At 42.9% G+C, this 26,078-nt stretch overlaps 2 protein-coding genes across 2 annotated transcripts in view; one reads left to right on the plus strand and one right to left on the minus strand.

Moving 5' to 3' along the window:
* LOC124552429 (Y+L amino acid transporter 2) overlaps window positions 1-14,417 on the minus strand; it is a 74,695-nt gene extending 60,278 nt beyond the window's left edge. Inside the window, exon 1 of the mRNA XM_047126702.1 lies at window positions 14,054-14,417. The gene's annotated coding sequence lies outside the window, so the exon portion shown is untranslated. The remainder of the gene's footprint in view (window positions 1-14,053) is intronic.
* A 106-nt stretch (window positions 14,418-14,523) lies between these two features.
* LOC124552430 (thioredoxin domain-containing protein) overlaps window positions 14,524-26,078 on the plus strand; it is a 46,617-nt gene continuing 35,062 nt past the window's right edge. The window contains exons 1-2 of the mRNA XM_047126703.1: window positions 14,524-14,735; window positions 14,815-15,000. Of these exons, the coding sequence (XP_046982659.1) occupies window positions 14,573-14,735; window positions 14,815-15,000 (349 nt within the window). The 5' untranslated portion in view covers window positions 14,524-14,572. The remainder of the gene's footprint in view (window positions 14,736-14,814; window positions 15,001-26,078) is intronic.

A 26,078-nucleotide genomic window follows, 5' to 3' on the forward strand; every position in this document is an offset into this window, starting at 1 on the left:
GGGAATGTAAGAACTAGCAGGCAGAGGTACGAGGACTGCAGCCTCGGCAGCAGAGTCAGCAGCCTCGTTTTCCGTCAGACCAACATGACCAGGAACGCACATAGACATCACAGTGGCTCTATCAAAAATGAGCATGTGACAGCTTTCCTGGACCTGTTGCACTAAGGAATGGACCGTGTACAGCACACAGAGGCTTTGGAGGGCACTAAGAGAGTCTGAGCAGATGACGCAATTGAAAAGCCTGAGTCACCAGATGTACTGTGTGGCCTGATAAAGGGCAAAGAGCTCTGCTGTAAATACTGAGCTGTGTTCCAGAAGCCGACACTGAAAAATGTCGGTGCCAATGACAAAGGCACACCCAACTTCACGGTCAGTCCAAGAGCCATCAGTGTACACAGAGGTACTATCGTGAAGTTCAGTGCGAAGATTGTGAAACTTACAGAGTCAGAGCAACACTAGAACATTGTCCTTAGGCAGTGAATCAAGCCTAAGGTGAACACAGGCTGCCGCACAATGCCAAGGAGGTGAAGGGTTCACAACCATTGGGAAAGCTGCAGGTAGTGTGAAGTTAAGCTGCTGGAGCAAGAGTTGAAAGTGAACTCCAGGATGTAGCAGAGGACAGGGATGCACACAAACTGACAATCAAAGGAGTCACCAAAGTATGAGGCATTGGATGGTGGCCAGGGATGGCAGATGAACAGCATGCCTATTTGGTGAGCAGAAAGTAACAGTAGTATGACAGTGGTAGCTTGGCAGCTTCTGCATAAAGACTCTCAACCGGGCTAGTGTAAAGGTGCCAGTCACCAAACAGATGCCATAATGGTCATAATGGTGGATAGTATTAAGACGGTGTAAGATGGACTGACAGTCTAGTTTCGAACAGACAAGGGACTGTTACACACGGAGGTGTGTGTGTGTGTGTGTGTGTGTGTGTGTGTGTGTGTGTGTGTGTGTGATGGGCACCCAATGGTGAGGTCATCAGCGTCCTTACACTTACGAAAACATGATGTGATGAACTAAAAGTGCTGTACACGCATGCTCCCGAAATGACCGCACAGTCCCTCTGTATCACACGCAGACTCACATGGACTAAAACCAATCAGGAGGGAAGAGAGCTAATCAAGAAATTAAAACAGAGAGAAAACAAAACACAGAAGAACTAAAAGAAAAGCACAGGGAAATGTGGCTGGCTGACCACTTGCAAAAAAACTACGGTGAGCCAGCCAGCTTTTGACACATTAAGAACATCTCCCTAAAATCTTGTTAAAAGCATTGGACAATTTACAAACCTTTAAAATCCTAACCACATTCATCTGATCATTACATGAAATAGAAGGCAAATCTGTCACAGTCTACTGGTCGGCAAATAAAATGCAGTACAATAAATGTAGCACACTGAAATCTGCACGCCACAAGCACCACACATTGGAGGGTCCTCCCGTTGGAGTAAGAATCCGCGCGTCATAGGGCTGTGGCCTATGTGAAGACGAGTAAGGAGGACCTCATCTTGTTGAAGTGGCTGGAAGGAAGTACTCCACGGCCGAGTTGTGGGCTTGATGACACACAGCTTATCAGTCACTGCCAGCCACTCTTCTTCCCATCGACACATGACTTTGTACCTCAACAGCGAGGTGATAGGATGCAAGGGGATAGTACGCCAAAATACCTGACGGTCACATCACGCCTCCTTTACTGCTCGGTCCGCACTTTTGTTCCCCTCAATAATTCCAATGTGCCCACCCAGGTACCCAGCAGAAAGAACCCCCCCCCCCCCCCCCCCCCCCGTCGTAGTTGTAAGAGGGCATCCTGGTTGATCTGCTGGGAACAACCGTCAGAGAGAGTAAAGTGTGCTCAGATAATCTGAGCAGACAAGAAATCTACCACCGGGAGAACATCGGCTGCTCCAGTGTTCGCAATATCAAATCTAATTCTGCGCGGAAGGTAGTAAATTCTGGGGGCATTCTGAACTGAACTTGAGGATACGATCTGGGAAAATGACAGAGCAACCAACGGAGTCCCCTTGTTTAGACTCATCCATGGTTGTGGTGCTCAGATAACAAGTCAGAAAATATCACTTTAAAAATGAAAGCAGGAGTGCTAACCCTCCTGTACCACGCCAAATCTAAAATCACTTTCCAGTAATCAAGGTGGCAGGTGGCTAACACCCTGGATTTGGGTTTGTACTGGCTCCACACCGAGTGACTCCAGCACACACTGCATGCAGAACCCAAATGGCACTGTGGCTCTTACACAGTTGGAAAACTGTCGTTACAGAGGTAGACGAGCAACAGTATGGTGTGTGGATGAATTTGGAGCTGTAAGGAACATAAATGCCCGAGACGCATTATGAGGAGCTGGCACCGGATAGTAAGTGGCAGTTACCCCGCCTCAGCACAGATGCTCGGTATGACACTGGTTTGATGAGCACCCGTGGCGAGCCGAATTCCCTCGTGGCGGACAGTGTCAATGATCCGCAAGTAAGAGGGCCTCACTGACCCATACATGATGCAACCATAGTCCAGCTACAAATGCACAAAAGTCAGATACAACTGAAGGAGAAGCGCCCTGTCTGCTCCCCAAAACCTTTTGCTAAGGCACTTGATGATGTTCAGTCCCTTCAGGGTTCTGACTTTCGATCTCTCAGTTGTAGTAACCAGGATAATTTGGAGTAAAAAATGAGGCCCAGAAACTGCACTGTCTCTCTAAAATGTAGGATGGTGCCCCCCATATTCAAGGCAGGCAAATTAAAATGATGACGAGAACGATCAAAATGAACACACACACACACACACACACAAACACACACACACACACTTATCTGTAGAAAACTGGAATACAATCTTTGCAGCTCACTCCTCTAACCTCCGCACTGTAAGTTGCAACTGATGGCTCGTAGTTGCAACACTGGAGGAGGAACAGAAAACAGCAAAAATCATCTACAAATAAGGAGCTCTGCACAGGACTGCTTACCTAGATGTGATACTGTCGATGGCTATGGCAAAGAAGGGTAATACTTAAAACACTGCCTAAGGAACACCATTCTCCTGTTCAAATCTATCAGACAGTGCGTCACCAAATCAGGTTCTAAAAAAGCACTGAGACAGAAAGATCATATGAAGATAGGGAGGTGGCCACAAGAGCCCCAACGAAGCAGCTGTGTGAGAAGACAGTGTCTCCAAGTAGTACTGTATGCATTACTTATATCGAAGAATATGCTGATACAGTGATGTTTACGGAGGAAAGCCTGCTGAATAGCCACCTCTAGGAGGGTCAGATTGCCGACAGTTGACCGAAATCACCGGAATCCACACTGAGAGCAGCTAAGGAGTTGTCTGGTCTCTTAACAGCCAGACCAGACGATGGTTAACCATTCGCTCCAGGGTCTTTCCTACACAGCTCGTAAAGGCGATACTCCGATAACTACTGGGACATGTGCAGTCCTTTCCTGGTTTGAGGAGAGGGATCTGAATTGCCTCCCTCCATGAGTTGAAGAAGTTGCCTGTCTGACATATTAGGTTAAAACATTTGAGGAGGATTTCCTTTGATGCCGCTGGCAAATGTCGAAGCATGCAGTATTGGATTTGGTCATGACTGGATGCAGCATGACGAATCTCAGTCGGTACTGACTTGAGCTCCCACATGGAGAAGGGGGAGTCGTAGGCCCCAGAACTGTCAGACCTGAATTCCAATTTTCCCCTCTCTATGGATTCACGATAGTGACGAAATGCCAGATCCTGGCTTGGTTGGTTGGTTGGCTTAAAAGAGGGGTAGGGACCAAACAGCTAGGTCATCAGTCCCTTGTTCCGAATAAAACAATGCCATAAGGGTGAGAATAAAACAAACACAACTGACAACACAAAATGGAGAGAAAGGAACAACCACAAGAACGACGGAAGGGCAACAGACACTTAAATGGAAAAAAGGGGAGAAGAAAACCACAGAAACGCAACAGATTACCATGGTTGGCTGACCATGAGAATAAAAAGGACAAGCCAGCCACTCTCCAACACACTAAAACGTCCACCCTAAAAGCACTAGAGTGGAGGACACATAGGGACAAAGAACATGCGCTAAAATTTAGATCAAATGATAAAACCCACCATCACAAATAAAACGTAAAACTAAATCAGCCGATGAGGTGTTGTCAGAAAAAATTGGTGGCAACAAGTCTGGTAACTGAAAATTTCGTCGCAGGGCAGTCAAAGTGGGACAGTGCAACAGAATATGGGCCACTGTCAACTGGGTGCCGCATCGACACCAAGGCAGTTCTTCACATCACAGGAGGTAGGTGTGGGTCGCCCCAGTGTGGCCAATGCGGAGCCGGCAGAGAACAACAGAGTCCCTGCAAGAGGCCCTCATGGAGGGCTTCCACACATTCGTAGTCTCCTTAATGGCACGGAATTTGTTGTGCGTACTGACACTAGGCCATTCCCAAAGCCAAAAATCCTGGCGAAGTAAAAACGGACGCAGGTCAGTTATTGGAATGCCGATCTCCATAAGCGGTTTTCACATAGCCTGTTTGGCCAGCCTGTCAGTTAAGTTCGTTTCCTGGGATTCCGGCATGACCTGAGCTCCAGACAAACACCACTGAACGACTGGACCATTCCAGGGCATAGATGGACTCCTGGATGGTTGCTAACATAGGATGACAATGGTGGCACTGGTTGATAGCTTGTAGGCGGCTCAAGCAGTCAGTACACAGAAGAAACGACTCCCTAGGGCATGAGCGGATGTGCTCAAGAGCACAAGATATAGTCACCAGCCCGATCATGAAAACACTGCAGCATCGGGCAAAGAATGCTGTTCAATATGTCATCCACAGACTTACGCGAAGCCGACATGACCGTCAGCCATCGAGCCGTTGGTGTAAACCACTTTGTGGCCTTGGTACATGTCAAGTAATGAGAGGAAGTGGCAGTGGAGAGCCGTGGGGTTAACTGAGTCCTTAGGGCCACGTGAAAGGTCCACGCGAAGCCTCGACCTAAGTGTACACCATGGAAGTGTACGTGAATCGATCTCATGTATAGGTGGTAAAGGCAAGGACTCCAGTTCAGAAAGAAGGGATCGGACACGAACTGCAATTGGAAGCCGTGACCTGGGGTGCCGACACGGGAGATGAAGTGCCATGGATGGAAAAAGGAGACAGTGATTCGGATACGCAGAAGAACTTGTGCAACGTAACTGGCCAGTAGTTCTGCACACTTAACCTGCAATGGAGGGACTCCGGCCTCCACAAAGATGCTTGTTGCCGGACTTGTCCTAAAAGCACCTGTTGCTAGGCGAATACCACAGTGGTGCAATGGATTGAGTAAACGCAATGCTGAGAGTGCCGCTGAACCATAAACCAGACTCCCATAATCAAGGCAGGATTGAACAATGGCTCTGTAGAGCTGCAGCAGCGTAGAGCGATCTGCACTCCAGTTGGTGTTGCTCAGGCAGCAGAGGGCATTAAGATGCACTTCCACTTAAGCTGATGAAGGTGAGTCAATTGGGTGTCGAAAACCAGTCCTAAGAATCGATATGTCTCCACTACAGTGAGCAGATTGTCACTGGGGTAAAGTTCTAGTTCTGGATGAATGGTAAGACACCAACAGAAGTGCATGACACACGACTTAGGGGCCGAAAACTGGAAGCCGTGGGCTAGAGCCCATGACTGAGCCTTGAGGATGGCTCCCTGTAGCCGCCACTCAGCAACACCAGTAATGGTGGAGCATTACAAAAAGCAGAAGTCGTCTACATACAGAGAAGGTGAGACAGGCAGCCCTAAAGCTAGACCATTAATGGCCACTAAAAATTGAGAGACACTCAATACAGAGCCCTGTGGAACCACATTCCCCTGGATACAGGGGGGAACTGTGGGAGGCACCAACTTGGACACGAAAAGTACAAAGTGACAGGAAATTTTGGATAAAAATCGGGAGCATGCCTCGTAGATCCCACTCGTATAATGCGGTAAGAATATGATGTGGCCAGGTCGTGTCATACTCTTTTCGTAAATCAAAAAAGACGGCAACAAGGTGTTGGCGTCTGGAAGAGGCTGTTCGGACGGCAGACTCAAGGTTATCAGTGGTAGAGCGACCCTCGCGGAAGCCACCCTGACATGGAGCCAGCAGTCCACGTGACTCCAGGACCCAACCCAACCACCGACACACCATATGTTCCAGCAGCTTACAAACAACGTTGGTGAGGCTGATGAGCCGATAGCTATCCACATCAAGCGGATTTTTACCGGGTTCGAGTACCAGAATGATGGTGCTCTCCGCCCATTGCAATGGAAAGATGCCAACGCACCGGATCCGGATGAAGATGTCACTTGTAGAGAAATGAGAGACGTTAAGCATCTGACTGTGGATCCGATCTGACCCAGGAGCTGTGTCGGGGCAATATGTAATGGTGCTGGGGAGCTCCCACTTTGTAAATTGGGCGTTATAGGATTCACTGTGGTGTGTAGTAAACAAGAGGATTTTCCCTTCTAGCCGGCATTTGAGAGTGCGAAAGGCTGCGGGGTAATTCTCCGACGCAGAGGCTCAAGCAAAGAGCTCGGCAGTTGCGTTTGCGTCGGTAGATACCACGCCATTTATGTTAACACCGGGAACATCTGTTAGGGTCTGGTACCAGAAAACACATTTGTTCTTCGCCCAGACTTGGGAAGGCGATGTGTGGCACCCAACGGTCATGACATATCTCTCTTCCGTTGTCTGATAAGTTGGCAAATGCGGGCACAGAACCGTTTAAAGGCTATGAAGTGTTCCAGGGAAGGGTGTTGCTTATGTCGCTGTAGAGCTCGTCGATGCTCCTTAATTGCTTCATTGACTTCTGGTGACCACCAAGGGACTGCTTTTCACAGAGGGCACCATAAAGAGCAAGGGATCGTGTTTTCTGCCACAGAAAGAATTGTTGTAATCACCTGCTCAACCATCACATCGATGTTACCGTGTGGGGGAGATTCAACGGTGATAGCAGAGGTGATGGTTTCCCAGTACGCCTTGTTTAAAGCCCATCTGGGCATGCTTCTGTGGGCCTGACACCAGGGCAGTGACAGGAAGATGGGGAAATGGTCACTACCACACAGGTCGTCATGTGCTCTCCAGCGGATAGATGGGAGAAGTCCTGGGCTGCAAATTTATAGATAAATGGCCGAGTAGCTACCACGAGCCACACTGAAATGTGTGGCTGTCCCAGTATTTAAGAGGCAGAGGTCAAACTAAGACAGTAAAGTTTCAATGTCTCTGCCTCGGCCAGTAAGCACGGTGCCACCCCACAAGGGGTTATGGTCGTTAAAATTGACCAAAAGTAGGAAAGGTTTAGGGAGTTGATCAATCAGTGCAGTTAACACATTCAGAGATACTGAACCATCTGGAGAAAGATATACATTGCAGACAGTTATTTCATGCGTCATCTTCAGTCTGACAGCAACAGCTTCAAGAGGGTTTCGAAGGGGCACAGTTTCACTACAGACTGAGTTTAGGACATAAACACAAACTCCACCCGACACTCCATTTCAGTCACTATGGTTGCTTTAATATCTCTTATACCCGCAGAGGACAGGGGTCTGCACTGCCTGGAACCAAGTTTCCAGGAGGGCAATGAAGATAGCAGATGTAAAGCTTAACAGTTGCCATAAGTCAGCCAGGCAGTGGAAAAAACCGTCGCAATTCCACTGGAGGGTGACATCGTCGTGAGACTGGGAAGGCATGGAACATTCAATGAGGCAGTTCACGCCTCAGGGTCACCTGCTGCCACCAACTTTTTGCCTGATCAGTCTCTAACCATTGTATCTGAGGGTCCGGTGAGCACTAGGTCCTCAGCGGACGCCAGAGAGGAGCAGAAGAAAACTTACGCTCAGAAGTGGAGACTGATATCCCCGATGATTGGGAGAGGAGGGGTGGGGGGTGGGGGGGGGGGGGGGTGTTGCTCCGAAGTAGGTGGTGTGGGAACAACAGGGCGGGAAGTGCCCCTCACCGCCAAGTGGGCAGGTGTAGTCTTCTGGTTGTGAGAGGTGACAGGAATGCGAGGAACTGATCGGGCAACAACTGTTCTCTTAGCGGCGGCGTAAGAGGAGGTCGTAGTCACAGGATGTAGGTGCTCAAATTTCCTCTTAGCCTCCGTGTAGGTCAGATGGCCCAGCATCTTATATTCCATGATTTTCCTCTCCTTCTGTAAAAGCCTGCAGTCTGGTGAGCAAGGTTAATGATGTTCTCCACAGTTGACAAGATGGGAGGCGGGGCACATGGAGTACTGGGACTTGATGGACGTTCACAATATCGACATGTGATGCTGGAAGACATATGGCCGAACTTCCAGCACTTAAAGCACTGCATTGGGGGAGGGATATATGGCTTGACGTCACAGCAGTAGACCATCACCTTGACCTCCTTAGACAATGTGTCACCCTCAAAGGCCAAGATGAAGGCACTGGTGGTAACCTGATTATACTTTGGACCCAGATGGGCACGCCGAACGGAATGTACACCTCACCGCTCTAAATAGGCACTCAGCTCGTTGCCAGACTGCATAAATAAGGTCCTTGTGAAATATGATACCTTGACCATATTTAAGCTCTTATGGTGTGTGATGGTTACAGAAACATCCCCCAGCTTGTCACAATTGAGTAACACCCGTGACTGGGCAGAGGATGTTGTTTTGATCAACACTGACCCAGATTTCATTTTGGACAAGCCCTCCACCTCCCCAAATTTGTCCTCAAAATGCTCAACAAAAAACTGAGGCTTAATCACCATGAAAGATTCCCCATCAGCTCTCGAACATATAAGGTACTGGGACGAATAAGCTTCACTGCCATCCTTAGCCTGGCATTCCTCCCATGGTGTGGCCAGGGAGGGGAACGACTTGGGGTCATATTTTTTAGCATTGAAGTTAGACTTTGCCCGCTTAGAGACTGTCATCCGCCCTGATCACACCCAATCCGACCAGAGGAGCTCCCCATGGGTGCCACCCAGCCGCAGCAAAGGCCACCTGGCAGGATAGTCATTGCCAGGAGTCCCAATGCCTCAGGGCAACTGTCATCTACCACTCGACATGCGTGGTGAGTTAACGGCGCAGGCATCAGCAGAGTGATCCCTGTGTGATCAGGGGGCTATAACCAACAGGGTACATGGCGGCCCCACTGCAACGGACTGGTTGCCGTGCTGGATAACAGATGCAACCAAGCAAACTAGTCCATTATCATAGACAGCGTAGAAAACGATACTGCAAAGTTGATGGAAAAATATGCATGCATGAGGGTGACCTCGCCAAACAGTTGGAGAATGATCAGAAGTGCAGGTGCATGTTGACGTAGGATGCGATAGGTCTCAGCACATGATGGACACGATGCACCATGTAAGGCACCCTTCCCCAATAGGCTCGCTCTTTGAGAAAATTTTCAAAAATGGAGGTCAAACCCTACAGGGGATCATCACATAAAGACCGAAGCATGTGAGACTCCCTTTAGTCACCTCTTACAACAGGCAGGAATACCTCGGGCCTATTCTAAGCACCGGACCCATAGGGGGCCTTTTAGTCAGGTTGTGCCACAATATCCTCTTCACCCCAACTCTATTCAGTACATCCTCATTACTTACGTGATCTACACATCTAATCTTCAACAGACTTCTGTAGCACCACATTTTGAAAGCTTCTATTCTCTTCTTGTCTAAACTATTTATCGTCCATGTTTCATTTGCATACATGGCTACACTCCATACAAATACTCTCAGAAAAAACTTCCTGACGTCTACATCTATACTCAATTTTTCTATTCTTCAGAAATGATTTCCTTGCCATTGCCAGTCTACATTTTATATCCTCTCTACTTCGACCATCATCAGTTATTTTGCTCCCCAAATAGCAAAACTCATCTACTACTTTAAATGTCTCATTTTCTTATCAATTCCCTCTGCATCACCTGATTTCATTCGACTAGATTCCATCATCCTCGTTTTGCTTTTGTTGATGTTCATCTTATATGCCTCTTTCAAGAAACTGTCCATTCCGATCAACTGCTCTTCCAGGTCCTTTGCTGTCTTTGACAGAATTACGATGTCATTGGCAAACCTCAAAGTCTTTATTTCTTCTTCATGGATTTTCATTCCTGCTCCACATTTTTCTTTTGATTCTTTTACTGCTTGCTCAATATACAGATTGAATAACATCAGGGATAGGCTACAACCCTGTCGCACTCCCTTCTCAACTACTGCTTCCCTTTCATGCCCCTCAACTCTTAGAACTGCCATATGGTTTCTGTGTAAATTGTAAATAGCCTTTCGCTCCCTGCATTTTACCCCTGCCACCTTCAGAATTTGAAAGAGAGTATTCCAGTCAACATTGTCAAAAGCTTTCTCTAAGTCTACAAATGCTAGAAATGTAGGTTTGCCTTTCCTTGATCTACCTTGTAACACAAGTCTTAGGGTCAGTATTGCCTCACGTGTTCCTATATTTCTACGGAATCCAAACTGATCTTCCCCGAGTTCGGCTTCTACCAGTTTTTCCACTCGTCTGTAAAGAATTTGTGTTAGTATTTTGCAGCCATGACTTATTAAACTGATAGTTTGGTAATTTTCACACCTGTCAGCATCTGCTTTTTATGGGATTGGAATTATTACATCTCCCATCTCATCTACATCCACTTCCCCCACACCACACCCACTAGCCTCTTTAAGTTTCCTGTAGTCAGTATCTATTTTACCCCTAGTGATATATACCTCTATATCCTTACCTTTGTCCTCTAGCCACCCTTACTTAACCATTTTGCACTTCCTGTCGATCTCATTTTTAAGACATTTGTATTCCTTATTGCCTGCTTCATTTACTGCATTTTTATATTTTCTGCTTTCATCAATTAAATTCAATAGCTCTTCTGTTACCCAAGGATTTCTACTAGCCCTTGTCTCTTTACCTACTTGATCCTCTGCAGCCTTTACTATTTCATCTCTCAAAGCTACCCACTCTTCTTCTACTGTATTTCTTTCCTTGTATTTGTCCATTGTTCCCTAATGCTCTCCCTGAAACTCTATAACCTCTGGTTCTTTCAGTTTATCCAGGTCCCATCTCTTTAAATTTCTACTTTTTTGCAGTTTCATAACCAAAAAAATGTGGTTAGAGTCCATATCTGACCCTAGAAATTTCTTACAATTTAAAACTAGACTCCTAAATCTGTCTTACCACTATATACTTTACCTGAAACCTTCCAGGGCCTCCCCCATGTACACAACGTTCTTTCATGATTTTTAAACGAAGTTTTAGCTATGATTAAGCCATGCTCTGCGCAAAATTCTACCAGGCAGCTTCCTTTTTCATTCCTTACCCCCATTCCATATTCAGCTACTATATTTGCTTCCCTTCCTTTCCCTACTATCGAATTCCAGTTCCCCATGACTATTAAATTTTCATCTCCCTCAACTATCTTAATAATTTCTTTAATCTCATAATACACTTCTTCAATCTCTTCATCATCTGTGGAGCTAGTTGGAATATAAACTTGTACTACTGTGGTAGGAGTGGGCTTTGTGTCTATATTGGCTACAATAATCCGTTCACTATGCTGTTCATAGTAGCTTATCCGTGCTCCTATTTTTTTGTTCATTATTAAACCTACTCTTGCATTACCCCTATTTGATTTTGTATTTATACCCCTGTATTCACCTGACCAGAAGTCTTGTTCCTCCTGCCACCAAACTTCGCTAATTCCCAACATATCTAGCATTAACCTATCCATTGCCCTTTCTGAAGTTTCTAACCTACCTACCTAATTAGCAGATCTGACATTTTTTGCTCTGATCCATAGAAAGCCAGTTATGTTTCTCCTGATAACGACGTCATCCTGAGTAGTCCCCACCCGGAGATCCAAATGGGGAACTATTTTACCTCTGGAATATTTTACCCAAGATGACGCCATCATCATTTTTAACCATACAGTAAAGCTGCATGCCCTCGGGAAAAATTACGGCCTTAGTTTCCCCTTACTTTCAGCCGTTCGCAGTACCACAACAGCAAGACCGTTGTGGTTAATGTTACAAGGCCAGATCAGTCAATCATCCAGACTGATGCCCCTGCAACTACTGAAAAGGCTGCTGCCCCTTTTCAGGAACCAGACGTTTGTCTGGCCTCTCGACAGATACCCTTCCACTGTGGTTGCACCTATGGTACGGCTATCTGTATCGCTGAGGCACGCAAGCCCACACCACCAATGGCAAGGTCCATGGTCCATGGGAGGGGATTATTAACAGTACTAATAAATAAAATGACTCTTGCCTCTTTATCTTATTATTTTTTAATTTTATTCTTCCAGAAATGTATCTTTCAAGTTACTGACATTGCCAAATTAAGCAAATAATAGGTTGCTTAAACATACATGCTTCTTATCCATCCAGAACTCTGCTCACCTCTACTTTGAAAAATTGTATATGGCAAGAATGCACATAACTACACTCATTAGTAGTTTGAAGTTTTATGCATTTTGATTTTTTTATATTTTTTCATTCGGATAATTTCAATACAAATCACACTAAATGAATAAAATAGTAGTTTGATTCAGGTAGCACCAGTGTAGGGGGGTGGGGTGGGGTGGGGCGGGGGGTGGGGTGGGAGGGGGTGGCAAGAAGAATTCAGACTCCAATGAATGATGGCCCTTCTGTTATGATGATGATGATGATGATGATGATGGCATATTTGCCCCTGCTGCAGTTAAATGGAGTGAGGGATGATGTGAAGGAAAAGTGTCAGCTCTACATAGTGCATGAAAGACTACTGCATTTTTCATATTTTAGTTTATGAACTTAATTTTTTTTTTACTAACAGAATTCACCTGAATGCACTATAATTAAATGACTCAAAGAGCAGCCCTAACTAATAGCTACTATGTCGTTTGATCATGAAGTCTGACGAACAGAGAAATACAACAGTCTCATGTCTAATTTGGAAGATACGAGCAAAGAATAAATAAAAGGGTGGTGGGCACAGTTGTACAGTCTATCGGAAAAGCTGTTTACCCTTGCCTACCAAAATTGATGTAAAAATGCTAGTGCCAAGTTCACAACAGGCCACACATTTTCTACTGTCAAAGAGATGATCACACCTGCAGTTAAAAACTCTGAAATATACCAGTGTGGACAGCACATCTGGGTAGGCAAACCTGTAAAGTGAGTATGTGCCCCTTATTGTTGCAGTGCCCAGCTAGACAAAAGTGCAGGATGCTTAATGAAATGTTTGCATATACTTTAATACTGTTCAAGTGAGTGGATCTACAGGTTGAACTACCAGGTAATGTTGATCATGTCCAGAAGAATGAATAATCATTGCTTTGTTTTACTTGTCGGAGATGAGTATAAAAAAGTTGCAGAAAAAATTGTAATGGGCAGTATGCATGACTGCACCTATTAAATCACCAAAATCTGAAAAGTCAATTTCAAGAAAGTTTCATGGATAAATTAAGGAAAATATGACATCACTTTTTAAAACTGCTAGTCAGAGCCTAAATATGATGGCCATCTATTAACAACTAGCACATGAGTACATAAACACCATTCAAATTCACTACGAGTGGACCATAAACATATGAAGAAGGAATCCTGTTCAGCTAAAAGGGATCTGCACACCTATTATGTATCACAATTCCACACAACATATGTTGCTAGTGTGAAACAAAAATTCTTGGGGAAATGTGTTAACCTTCAGGTGTCTATTATGAAACATACTGTGCTAATCATGATTACAAAAATACACATTGATCCTAAAAAAAAAATACAATAATGAAGAGGTATTTTGTACAACTTTGGTGAAAAAAGAAAATAAAAAGCCGATGACAATTTTGTACAGAAAGACGAAAAAAGTTATATTATCCCATACACATAAATTTCACAGCTTCAATGACAAACATTATCCGAGGAGCCGTTGGAATTAATAAGCCTCCTTGAAACAATTTCACACGAACTGGCACCTCACCTCAATAAAGTATCCATTTCATAGGAAATTCAGTTTTCGGAACGAACGCAACAGCTTCAAATTAATATTTTACGTGTCTTGAAACAACTTAAAAATATTTAAAGTTACTTACTGCTCAGCTATTGCAGGACAAGCAAGTTGTACAGCACTTGGTAGATGTATCAATGGGAATTCTGAGCGTTTAGATTTGCCGCCTTAAAAGTACGATGACATAATCAGTTACAGCGCTATGCTTTACACCACAATGCACTTGTGCATCACTGCAAATTTGGCGTGTATTGCATCAGCCAAATTTCCAAAACAAATTCTTCGAGACAAGCACACAATTACTAAGAGATGCACGAATTGAGGCCAGTTCGGAAGTGAACATCGAGGGCTTCATATATGGATGAGAAAGGAACAATAGGAACGGCGATTAATAAAAGAAAGGGCATTTTAATTAACACACATAACCTTTCTTGAACCCGCACGCACGTGTTTCAAATTGGAACCGGGCCAAAGATGGTATTTGAAAGTTGAGACTTGTGCGGAAATACATCTCCAGCGGCAATGCGTAGAATCTATGGTACAACTCATTCACGATTTGTTGGCGTGTTTATTATCTCTGGCAGTTGACAACACACGAATGTAAATGTGTCACTTTGAAACAGCCGCAAGAATGTGGATTGTCAAAGTTTCTGTATTCTTGCTAGCTGTGATTGAGATCGGTTTATCTGCCTCTACGCTGGAATCTGTAAACGACGATGAGCTTTCAAACTTGATTAGGAGCGAAAAATACGTTGTTGTCGTTTTTAGTGAGTACATGTGTGATATCGTGCGGTAAGCCGACAGAACAAAGTTCTGGTTATTTATTACTACGTATTTGTTTTTTAGCGAAGAAAGATTGCGAACCCTGCGATGATCTAGAAAATGAGTTAATAGCACTGCGTGAAGACTTGGTAGACACGCTTAATGCATGGGTCGTAAAAGCAACTAACAGCCAACTTGTCAAGTTGTATAATCCATCCAAAGAGCCGGCCTTGGTGTTTTTCAGGCATGGGGTACCCTTGCTGTACCACGGTAAGTGGCCTAGTTCAAGCATCATAATTATATGAAATGTCAAGAGGATATTTACAATTTTGGGAAGAGGGCTATTTCATACTTTAACATGTAGTAGTCATTCCAGTGTGGACTGTAGTTATTTACATTGTACTAGAATTTATCTCACCATATTAAATTGAAACTCGACGAGGTAAGATAATTCTAGTCTTATCACCACTTTAACCGGCAATGATGACAGACAAAATGTCAATGATGACAGATAAATGTGAACTACAAAATAATGTAGCAATTGTGCACTTTTCCTAACAACTAATAGTCACATATGATGGAATCTGTTAAACGTATTCGAAAGTATGTTCCATACACCTGAGCAGGACATCAGAGGCTGAAACTGATTATGTTAAAAACTCTTTCATTTTTAGTCATATCCATAAGATCATTTCCCTATGATTTATTCCATTCCTTCACTAATCTGCTGATGGCTGCCTCTTGACAGCTCTAGTGGCAGGTGCATCACTGCCAGAAGAAAGTATTTGATCTTTGAATCATTATTCAAGTGTTGGACAGTGGGTAGCACTCAAAAGGTCGAAAAACTTAATGAACATTTATTGTATTGCAGGCAAAATATGCCAAACACAATGACTGTTGTTCTTACAGAATAGAGGACAGTAGATGTGTAGCCCGCATACACAGTCCACAGCACTCTTTAAAACTGTGACAGCACACTACTGTCTCTAACCCCTAAGTTTCAAAGTATTATAGAGTAGTTTTACATTAGTGGGCATTGCTCATTGCTTATTGCTCCTCTTTTCTAGTTATTGTAACTTATTTCCAAATTTCTTCATTTGCCATACTAATGTTTGCCCAATTATGCAGCTGAATTAATAACATCCAGAGTGACAATACTGTATGTTTTTATTTCTTTGCTTAGATGTAGCTGTTTGGTTTCTGCATGCCATAGTATGAGTATCTGTGCACATGACATGCGATTTGCAGAGTATAGATGTACGTGTAATGGGATGTGGGAAACCACCTAAAAACCACATATAGGCTGGTCAGCATAGCAACCCTCATCATTAACCTGCCTGGTGGTTTCAATTTGGCTCGGCACTTCTGCTTAGCGCAGAAGTGGCCCTAAAACACACATGGCTATCTGGACTGGTTTTTATTGTTGTTATATAACATTACTATCATTGTCTTAGAATGTTCTTTTTTTATATCCGCTATTTTTTTGGATCATTTAGCAGAGGCAGACGGATTGACCTCCTCCATGACAACCAGCATGTGTTCTGAAAAATAAGTCGTGCCAAAACAAATCCCTGCTTTACTACCATGACTTCCTAAAAGTCTTGGATAAAAGCTATCAAATAGAAGCAGTATTTTTTGACTTTCAAAAATAGCATTTGACTTGGTAGCACACCAAGACAAAAATATAGTCATACTGGGTAAAGAACAGAATTTGTTAATGGACTTCATTGTGGAGAGGCTTCCACCCTGTTCCATTTAGGTACTGGTGTGTCAACTGTTTCCCCATCACCAGGCTGGCTCACCTCACAGCGTTGTGACTGCTGCCTTATATTTTGTAAGGCGTAACACCCACACTTGCCACACTGTGTGTTTAAAATAAAATATGGTTGATGTGCTACACCTACTTTATCTAGCTTAATCATCACTTACGTCATATATTACAAACATATATATTTTGTTATTTCGAAGTCAGGTTCAAGTTGTGGACTTAGTTATTCAAGATCTGGTCGTAGTGATGGAATACTTGGAGTTTGGTGATAAAAGAAATGAGTTGAATATACCTTACTTCCTCCAATTCAAAATATGCATATGTCCTTACAATCACAAGTTAATGACAACACACCAAATTGTAACATAATCTCTTTCATTCAGTTGAAATTTTGTTTAAAAACTTCCTACAGGTTACTCATTATTGGGCATGTTAAGGTAACCAATATTAACACACATCAAATACTTGTAACAAAATGTATATAAAGCATAGCATTCTTCAGCACCTGTCACTGCCATGAAATTTAATTAATACACTGCGTTATTACTTACAGTAAGTTGTGGTTGAGAACTTCTAAATTTTTTTGGTAATAAATAGGGTTCTGAAAACTTGAAAGTAGTAGAAGAAAACTTTCAGTTACTTTAATCAACATTATATCTTTGTATCAAACAGTGGAAAATCCAGCATGGAATGTAACAATATTAGAGAAGGAAAATTGCTGCTCACAATATAGTGGAGATGCTGAGTCGCAGACAGGCACAAGAAGAAGATTTTCACACTTAAAGCCTTCGGCCAATGGCCTTTGTCAACAATACACACACATATGCACACGCACACTCATGCAAATGCATCTCACATACTCAACTGCAGTCTCAGGCTGCTATGTTTTTGTATAGTATTAATAATCACAGATAATAATAATTACTGGTTGTTATCAACAATAATTTTCGTTTATGCAATTTTGTTGTTATTTCACATCCAGAAATATGCGAACAACATTTAATATATAGAAGTTAATTTTCGTTTAAATTTACTTCCTTCCAAATACAAGGTCCTATCCAAAATTTTCAGAACTGCTGCTGCCATCTGTTGAAAACCTTACCTTGGGGCTAATGGTCACCATCACCCTCGAAGTAGTTCCCATCCGCACGTACACACTGGTACCAGCACTTATGCCACTGGTCAAACGTTTTCTGGAAGTCCTGTTCTTTGAGGGTGTTTATCACCGCCAGCGGTGCTTCTTGAATCCTCTCTAGAGTGTTGAACTGATGGCCTTTCAACTTGAGTTTCAGTTTTTGGACTAGCAAAGTCGCAAGGTGCCAAATCTGGCAAGTACGATGGGTGGGATACAACCGCCATGTTGTTTTTTGCCAAAAAGGTCCCAATGAGCAAGGATGTGTGACAGGGCATGTTGTCGTGATGCAGCAGCCAGTTCCCTTGATGCCAAAGTTTGGGCCGTCATCGCCACACATTTTCACGGAGCCATCGCAAAATGTCACAGTAGTATGTGGAATACACTGTTTGGTTAGGTGGGACGAATTCTTTGTGGACAATCCCCTTGGTATCAAAGAAAACGATGGTCATGCTCTTCACTTTGCTGTTTGCCTGACTCGCTTTTTTGGGTCTTGGAGAGCCCTGGCTCTTCCACTGGGATGATTGTTGCTTTGTCTCTGGGTCATAACTGTAAATCCAGCTCTCGTCACTGGTGATAACCCGTGACAAGAAGGTTGGATCGTCAGATGCGGTCTGATGAAGGTCCGTGCACACTTCAACATGCTGTGCCTTGTGATCGGCAGTCAACATCCTTGGCACAAATTTTGCAACGACACGATGCATGCCCAATTCATCAGTCATTATTCGTTGACATGTCCCATAACCAATACCCACTTCATCTGCAAGGTCTTGAATGGTTTGACGTCGATCCACAAGCAAATCAATTTTGGAAGTTTGGCAACAACGTCTGGTATTGTGCAGCTAACGGGCCTTCCAGTGTGAGGAACATCTTCGACGTCTGTACGGCTGGCCCTGGACCGAGCATGCCACTCAAACACACGCGTATGGCTCATGCTCTGTCCTCCAAACTTTGTTGAATCATTGCAAGGGTCACCGTAGCACTTTTCTCGAGACACAGAATTTCATACACACGCGCTGTTCTGTTCGCAGATTCATTGTAAAATCACCACACACCAAACACAGAGTATTAATGAAATCACTATGGACACACAAAAGGTCCTCCCACCTGAATGTCACTCCGCACATTGACTCATCAGATATGCAGCTCTCGCCACCTAGAGGTGTTAGCTACTACTCCTACTTTCCAGATGGCAGCACCAGTCCCAAAAATTTTGGATTCCACTTCGTATAAGCGGCAATAAAATAAGTTTCCATTTGAAGGCCATATGATCCTGAGTCGGCGTATGCCAATCAGGCAAAATTGCTGTGAACTTTGAGGCAATCATCCCACTGACAACCAGGTTCAAGGTACCCGTTTGGGAAAACACTGTGTCCCGCTGCATGAACTAGTCTGGAACTACGTGGTGCACATCCTCGTCTGATAGGAATTGTCGACCCTCCGAGGCCTTTTTTAAGGGACTGATGGCGTGATAATCGCATTGAGAGAGATCAGAACTGTAGGGGGGATGCTCAAGAGTCTCCCACATGTCCTACCAGATCAAGCAGTGTCGTATGCCGAACGGTGACCAGCACGGAACTTGGCACACCATCCTGCAATGGTGGTTTTTTGACAAACATGCTGCCTCATACACATTCTTCATTCTCTGATGGATGTCTACTGGCATTTGTCCTTTGGTAGCCAAGAAAAGAATTAAGCATGTTAGTCCTGTTTGGACATGTTGTGTTATAACATCACCACAGTTCACATTTCTGCATTGGCCGCTTGCATGTCGGAAAGATAGATGTTGCACTAACCCCTTGCTATATGTCAGTGCTTATATACCTGCATCATAGTTGCAATGCGTTGCGTAAAAGCTGCAGCAATGCCATCAAACAGAAACTTTTTGATAACACCTTATGTAAAAAAAAAAAAAAAAAAAAAACGAGACGCACATGAAACCAAATTAAAAAATCACATCCGTTCTCATTCCAGTTCTGCACAAGCATTCCATTCCAGCCCAAAAAGCAATTCTCACAGCTCCATACTGACTTCTTGATAGCTAAGGAACAATCAGTCAGTTTTTCCTCGTCTGCTGCTGCCCTTGGTGACAAAAATGGGATTCATTGTCACACAATTCAGGAAATCTTATTCCATTTTCACATCTACTGTTAAACAGACAAATAGTGTCTGGCACAGCATATTAAAAGCAGTGATAGAGATAAAAATATCTGGCAGTACCCTCAATAAAGACGGCGGATCACAGCTAAATACATTTGGGACCTTGACATCAAAAAGTTGAAGCAGGTGCACAACGACAATATTACATTTCACAGCCCTCGACCAGCCTCCAGTTACTTCACAGGCACTAGAGTGTCCCTGTGAAAATGGCAGCAACAGTTGCGTGATAGCCAACACTTGTGAAGCACTTGTCCGAAAACTTGTTAATATTTTACCGCTTAAAGCAGCTGGAAGCTCGAGACTTAATTTTATTAATTTATATCTCTATGAGTCTATGACCCCACAAAATATTGACAATAAACATGGATTCTTTGCTGCTGTTGGATATTACCTGCAATGAAGTGCTGTGTGAAAAAGGCTACACAGCATTCAGTCAGTTTTTGATAAGACTTCAGAATGATGCGGAAGTTGGCAACTTCATTTAAATGTTCAGACATGTAAGTATGTACACTTGACAAAACCCGGAAACATAGTATTGTATCATAAGTCCACATTATCAGTGAATCACAATTGGAATCAGTTAAGTCATACAATTATTATATAATGTTTCCACTTTTAATGACCTAGAATTACGTCAAATTATAAAAATATCTTCCCAAACCTTGTTTGTACAACAGTTTGATTTGGGTTGTGTTTCCCCAGTATACTAAACCACTGAAATATTGGAGGAAACATTTATATATGAATTGGATAACAATTATCAGGTGTAATTAGTTTAACTAATTTGTTGTTGAAGTCCATTGTAATTTTTTCTTAATGTAGACTCAATTGTGTAGAAATTTCTATTGTTTGGAGTAGAATGAATAGGTTCAGTTTCCATTTTTAATATTAATATTTATTATAAATCATGTGTGTTCCATATGTGTTTCTTCCACTTTACAGTAATCTAACATTTTCTACCACTCAGTGACAAGTATGTCTAAACAAAGTGAACCATCATGCCTCACTAGGTGCCAAGAATGTACTGTGACTTATAAGACAAACACAAAACCACAGACACAAAAACTTACCAAATATACAAATTACTTATTACAAAGGTAATCATTTTCTAAGATAAAACAAACGAAGAGTCTCAGACACAACGAAAAAGACTACTAAACTACATAAGCTTTCCAACAAGGTCCTTCTTCTGAAATAGAAACCATGCACGTGCCCACTGGGTCCAAGGGCTTGGAGACAATGGCCATGTGAGTGTGAGATCTGCATGTGGAACGTGTGTTCGTTTAATATTTCAGAAGAAGGACTTCGACGAAAGCTTAAATATTTTAGCAGTCTTTTTCATTGTGTCCATCTGTGACTCAGCACCTGCGCTACGTGGTGAGTAGCAATCTATACTTTACATATTATTATTATTGTTATTTTCAGAAATAGGTTTTTTACATTCTCAGAAATTGGTAAGTGACTAATAGTTTGTGTTACAAATGTTTTCTTTTTGCCTTCCACAATACAGAAATAATAATGCTAATAAGAATAATAATTTTAAATGTCTTTCCAAAATTTGAAAAATGTAGTTACCAAAAATTGAAAAAGTGTCAGTGTCTTGAGTAATTTTGTTCTTCTAATTGTATCAGGTACTCAGAGTGCTTGTATGTATTGAGTACTCAGATTGTTTGTATTTATCATCAGGTACAAAACATAATGAATATCGGCCACTAATCAGTTTGTATTAAAGTCTGAGTATAACAGCTCCAGGGGATATGAAATGGAATGAGCTCATAGTGCCATTTATAAACAATCCAGGGGACAGACTTTGGCTCATTAGTAGGTTACTGCAAAAATACAGTCCACAAAGGTGATCGCATACAATAATTTTGTATGACACAATCCTAGAATACTGCTACAGTGTGTGGGAAACATACCAAATACCACTAACAGAGGATATTGAACTTATGCAAGGAAGACCAACATGAATGATCAACAGTTTTGTTCAACTCACAGAGAGCGCCAGGGAAATCCTGAAAATCCTTAACTGGGAGATGCTGGAAGATAAATGCCAATTACCATTTGAAATCCGAGAACTATTTTTAAGCGAAGAGTCTATGAATATCAGGGGGACCCAAAAAAAATGAGAAATCTGCTCCAGCAGTGGCTAGGACACTAGTTCCAAATTCTTCTGCTAGGTGTGTTCGCTGGACACCATTTTGTATAAGATTCTCCAGTGGCATTATGGTGGAGGCATTGTTGTGGTCTGTGTGATTGTTTTTATAAAAACGCTTTCACTCGTGTGGGAATTATTCAGTGGCAGTGATAACGTTAGATTCCATTTCCTGTTTGGGTAATCAGTCGCAGAAACCATTGCAATGCTTCATATGGCTGATGGGGAGGAAGCTTTGGGCAGGCAATGGTTGAAGTTTTGTTTTCTCATTTTAAAATTGGTCAAATGATAGTTGAAGACAAATTGCAGCTGGGACATCCATCGACTTCCAGAACAGATGAAAACATTGAAAAGTCGGTGATGCGATCATATTTGATTGTGGAGGAACAATTTGTAAATTGGTGGATATGAATGGAATATCGTGAAGATGAAACATATAGCAGCAAACTTTATTCCGTGTGTGCTTTCTGAAAGCGAGAGAAATAGTAGTTTGTACATACACAGGGAATTGAAAGAACTGTCAGAAATTGATCTGGGTTTTGGCACAAAAGTCGACACATACAATGAATTGTGGTCCTGTGGACATGACAGTCAAGTGTGGCACTGTATGTTGTCTTTTATTTATAGAGTGACCTCCTGTTTCAGTGTAAGAAACACTGTATAAAGAAAGATATATAATTTGTTAGCGGTGTGATTTATACTCTCCTGTATCCATTATTTTGCTGTATTGATGATGATTATGGAATGCAATAATGACTTCCCTGAATCTTTTATAGGGGTGGAATGTACGTATTTTGATATGTTAGACAATGTACTTTGTGACACACATTGACTATTTGGCATTTTATGTAACAAATTGTAATTTTAGCCTGTAATTTCACAGGGTTACTTGAGAATGGGTTAAGAATAAAAACCCGAAATTAGTCTTAATTAAGTATAAAAATAGCTATTTTGCAACTTTAACTGTTTGCCACATTGACATAGTAAGGGAAGTTGCTGACCATTCAGCATCCCAGCATGCTGGAAATCCAGTTTTAGATGTATTCCTCGAGTTCAGATCAGGCAAATTTCATGACCGATACATAACTGTGAGTCTACCACCGTGCTCCTCAAACCACAGTAGCATGATTCTGGCCACGTGACTCAGACAGATACTATCTCCCTTGTGGAACACATCAAATGTTAAGACAGTGGTCCACAGTAATGTTCAGGCAGTTGACAGCTGATCTATCAGACCGGGTGAAGCGTATCCATTGATGCGTGGTCCAATTCTGATGATCATATCCCAACTGCAGGTGTAGTTGACAGTGTCATTGGCTCAGCAGTGGACATGTGCTGCAGAGCTCCACTTTCAACAGTGTGTGCTAAACTGTGTGCTCCAAAATGTGTGTACCTGAACTAACATTGTATTTTGTCATCAGATCAGCCACAGTGCCTTACAGAATGGGCAAGTTCCTGACCTCCACATTCTGTTATGAGACACGGATGTTGAAATGTAGCGGAATGTGGATACACAATAGGAATCTACCAATACTGCACTCGACCGCAGTTTACAGTATCAATATGTCATAAGATAGTACTTCTGAAGAACACAATCCGTATCTTACGTATACGTGATTTTCGTAACACCAAATGACTAAAGCATTATGATCATATATTTGCCGTCATTCACAACCAGTTTTATTGCCTATCATATTTTAAAATAATTTTGTCACATAAATACGTTGTTTTTCAATGTACTAATTACAGAAATTATGATGTAAATAATGTAATGTAAACATTTCATTTATATAAGCTGGAGGTAAAGAGATTAAGAAGATGACATTTCTGGCAGATTGCGAAGTGTAATTTTTACCACAATTCACGTTAGCAACCTAAAAGATGCACACCAACCTATATTTACAGGCGAACAGCTGCCAGCACCCAGTTAAGGGGAATGGGATGCTCAAAACTTTGCTACATAGGGCTCTCACCCTCTCAGCCAATGAATGTCTCAACTAAGAACTTTAACATCTGACAGTGGTTTTCTGGAAGAATTGCTACAAGGAGTGAAAAATTCATAGAGCCCTACACTCTACACCCTCTGTACAGCTGGCGAAACCAGAAGAGGTTTCTCAGGAGGCTGCAGCCATTGCATTTATTCCTTTTTGTGGCACGTTATCTGGGAAGATAGGGCAAATTCTCTGGAAACACCAAGTGAAGACGATCTTCCAGCCACCAGCTAAAATACGGGCATTGCTTGGTAGTGTGAAGACAACCTCAGACTATGGAAATCCACGGTCCATCAGATTCCCTGCTAATGCGGTAAGACATATGTAGGTCAGCCGGAGTGTACTGTCGGAGATCAGTGCCGAGAACACCGACGGGACATCACATTGCAGCAGCCTCATAAGTCAGCAACTGCAGAACATAGCCTCGCAGAATTATGTGGAATGGATTATGGTCATACCAAATTTCTGACACAGATGTCCAACTTCTGGGACTGCGTCATCTAGGAATCTGTCGAGATTCAAGTAAGGGAATCGCCGATAAATCTTGATAGCGGGTATACGCTTACTGAGACACGGGACCCTGGTGCTAGAATGCTTGAGAAGAGGAAAGAAATCCCAGACATTGAACTGAGTTTGGGGACAGGTAGAGGAACATCAGAGGTGCAGCCGGCACGCTCACCTGTGTCGCCGGGAGGACTGAGGGTAGTGATGCCGGGGATGGATGATCGACAGAGTGGCCGATCAGAGGGAGAATAGTGGAGATAAAAGCACAGTGCCAGTCTCCTCTCAGTTACTTTATCAGCGCACCTGATAATGGCGACGTGATTGTTTGCAGAAATATTGTATCTGTTCGACACTGACATCTGACAGTTTCCCCGTGAACTATTGTGACGACCTTAACACTAGAACTACCATGTGGGTTATTTTTGACGCACAGCGGTTTTTTGAAGGCTGTAGCCCCCTACGTATTGTCGGAGGCAAATGCTCCTGTGACTTTTCAGTCATCCCTCTGGCTCATCTAAAAGTATGAAAAATTTACCTGTTATACCAGTAGTATCATGTGGGTCGTTTTTTACCCATACACAATTTAATTTTGTATCAGCAACACCAGATTTCAGACACTAAATAGTTTCTGGGTGTGCCTCGATGTTATTCACGAGATGTTAGAGTGTATTACGATACTTTCGGCCAAAAAGAACGTGAAATACAAAGTATTTGGAGATCGGATGATACTTTATATTGGTGTGGCTTTCTGTTTTCTAAGGACTGGCGACATGCAGCCCTACAGAGTGACACTGTGAAGCTACAGAGTAACATATTGTACAGTGGGGAATCCCCCGTCCCCTTCTACACTGCTATCTGGGCCCTGCTAACAGTTCTCTTGCACAACAGCAGATGTCAGGTGCATCGCCCTTACGGAACGTCATGACTGACGACTTCTTCACCTCCGTGAAACTGGCAGATGAGCTGAAACAAAACGGAACAAGTTTAGTTGGTGCTCTTCAAACATCACTCGAGGAGGTTCTTCTTGCTGCGCAAAATGGAGATGATACATTGTATGTAACACACTTAAGTGTCAGGTGAAAATCTTCTCACGGCATACCGAGGGAAAAAGAAAAAAAAAATCCGTATCCTGAGTAACATGCATGCTGGATGTCTGATGAATGAGAATACTGAGAAGAAACTTCCAGAAACTGTCAAGGTTTATACTGAAACAAAGGATGGAATCTAGTTGGCACTAACAAATGGCCTGTGAGTGTCTTTTAACAATGTTCTTGACCTCATCATGATCAACGCTCACACAATTTTTAAGTTACTTACCTCTAAGAAGATCTCATGTCGAGACTTTAGCCTCAGAGTGGCAGATGAGCTTGCTGCCCTCTACAAACTGCAGACAGGAGCCAGTCTCCCCTTGTAGGCACTCGATACCAGCTCTGTCCGATATGGAAGTAGAAGGTCTTGTCAGATTCAGGTTTCTTGCAAACAACAGAACAACAAAGGGAAATAGAGCATGAGGCCTATGCTTCAAGTGTAACAAATATGTATGCAAAAGCTGCCGAGCAAAAACTCTTGTCGAATGTCTGAATCCAAGTTCAGGCAATTCTGTCAAGTCCTTGTTCTTAAGTTATTTGTTCTTATGTT

The sequence above is a fragment of the Schistocerca americana genome, chromosome 10 (genome assembly GCF_021461395.2).
Source record: "Schistocerca americana isolate TAMUIC-IGC-003095 chromosome 10, iqSchAmer2.1, whole genome shotgun sequence".
Classification (NCBI taxonomy): domain Eukaryota; kingdom Metazoa; phylum Arthropoda; class Insecta; order Orthoptera; family Acrididae; genus Schistocerca; species Schistocerca americana.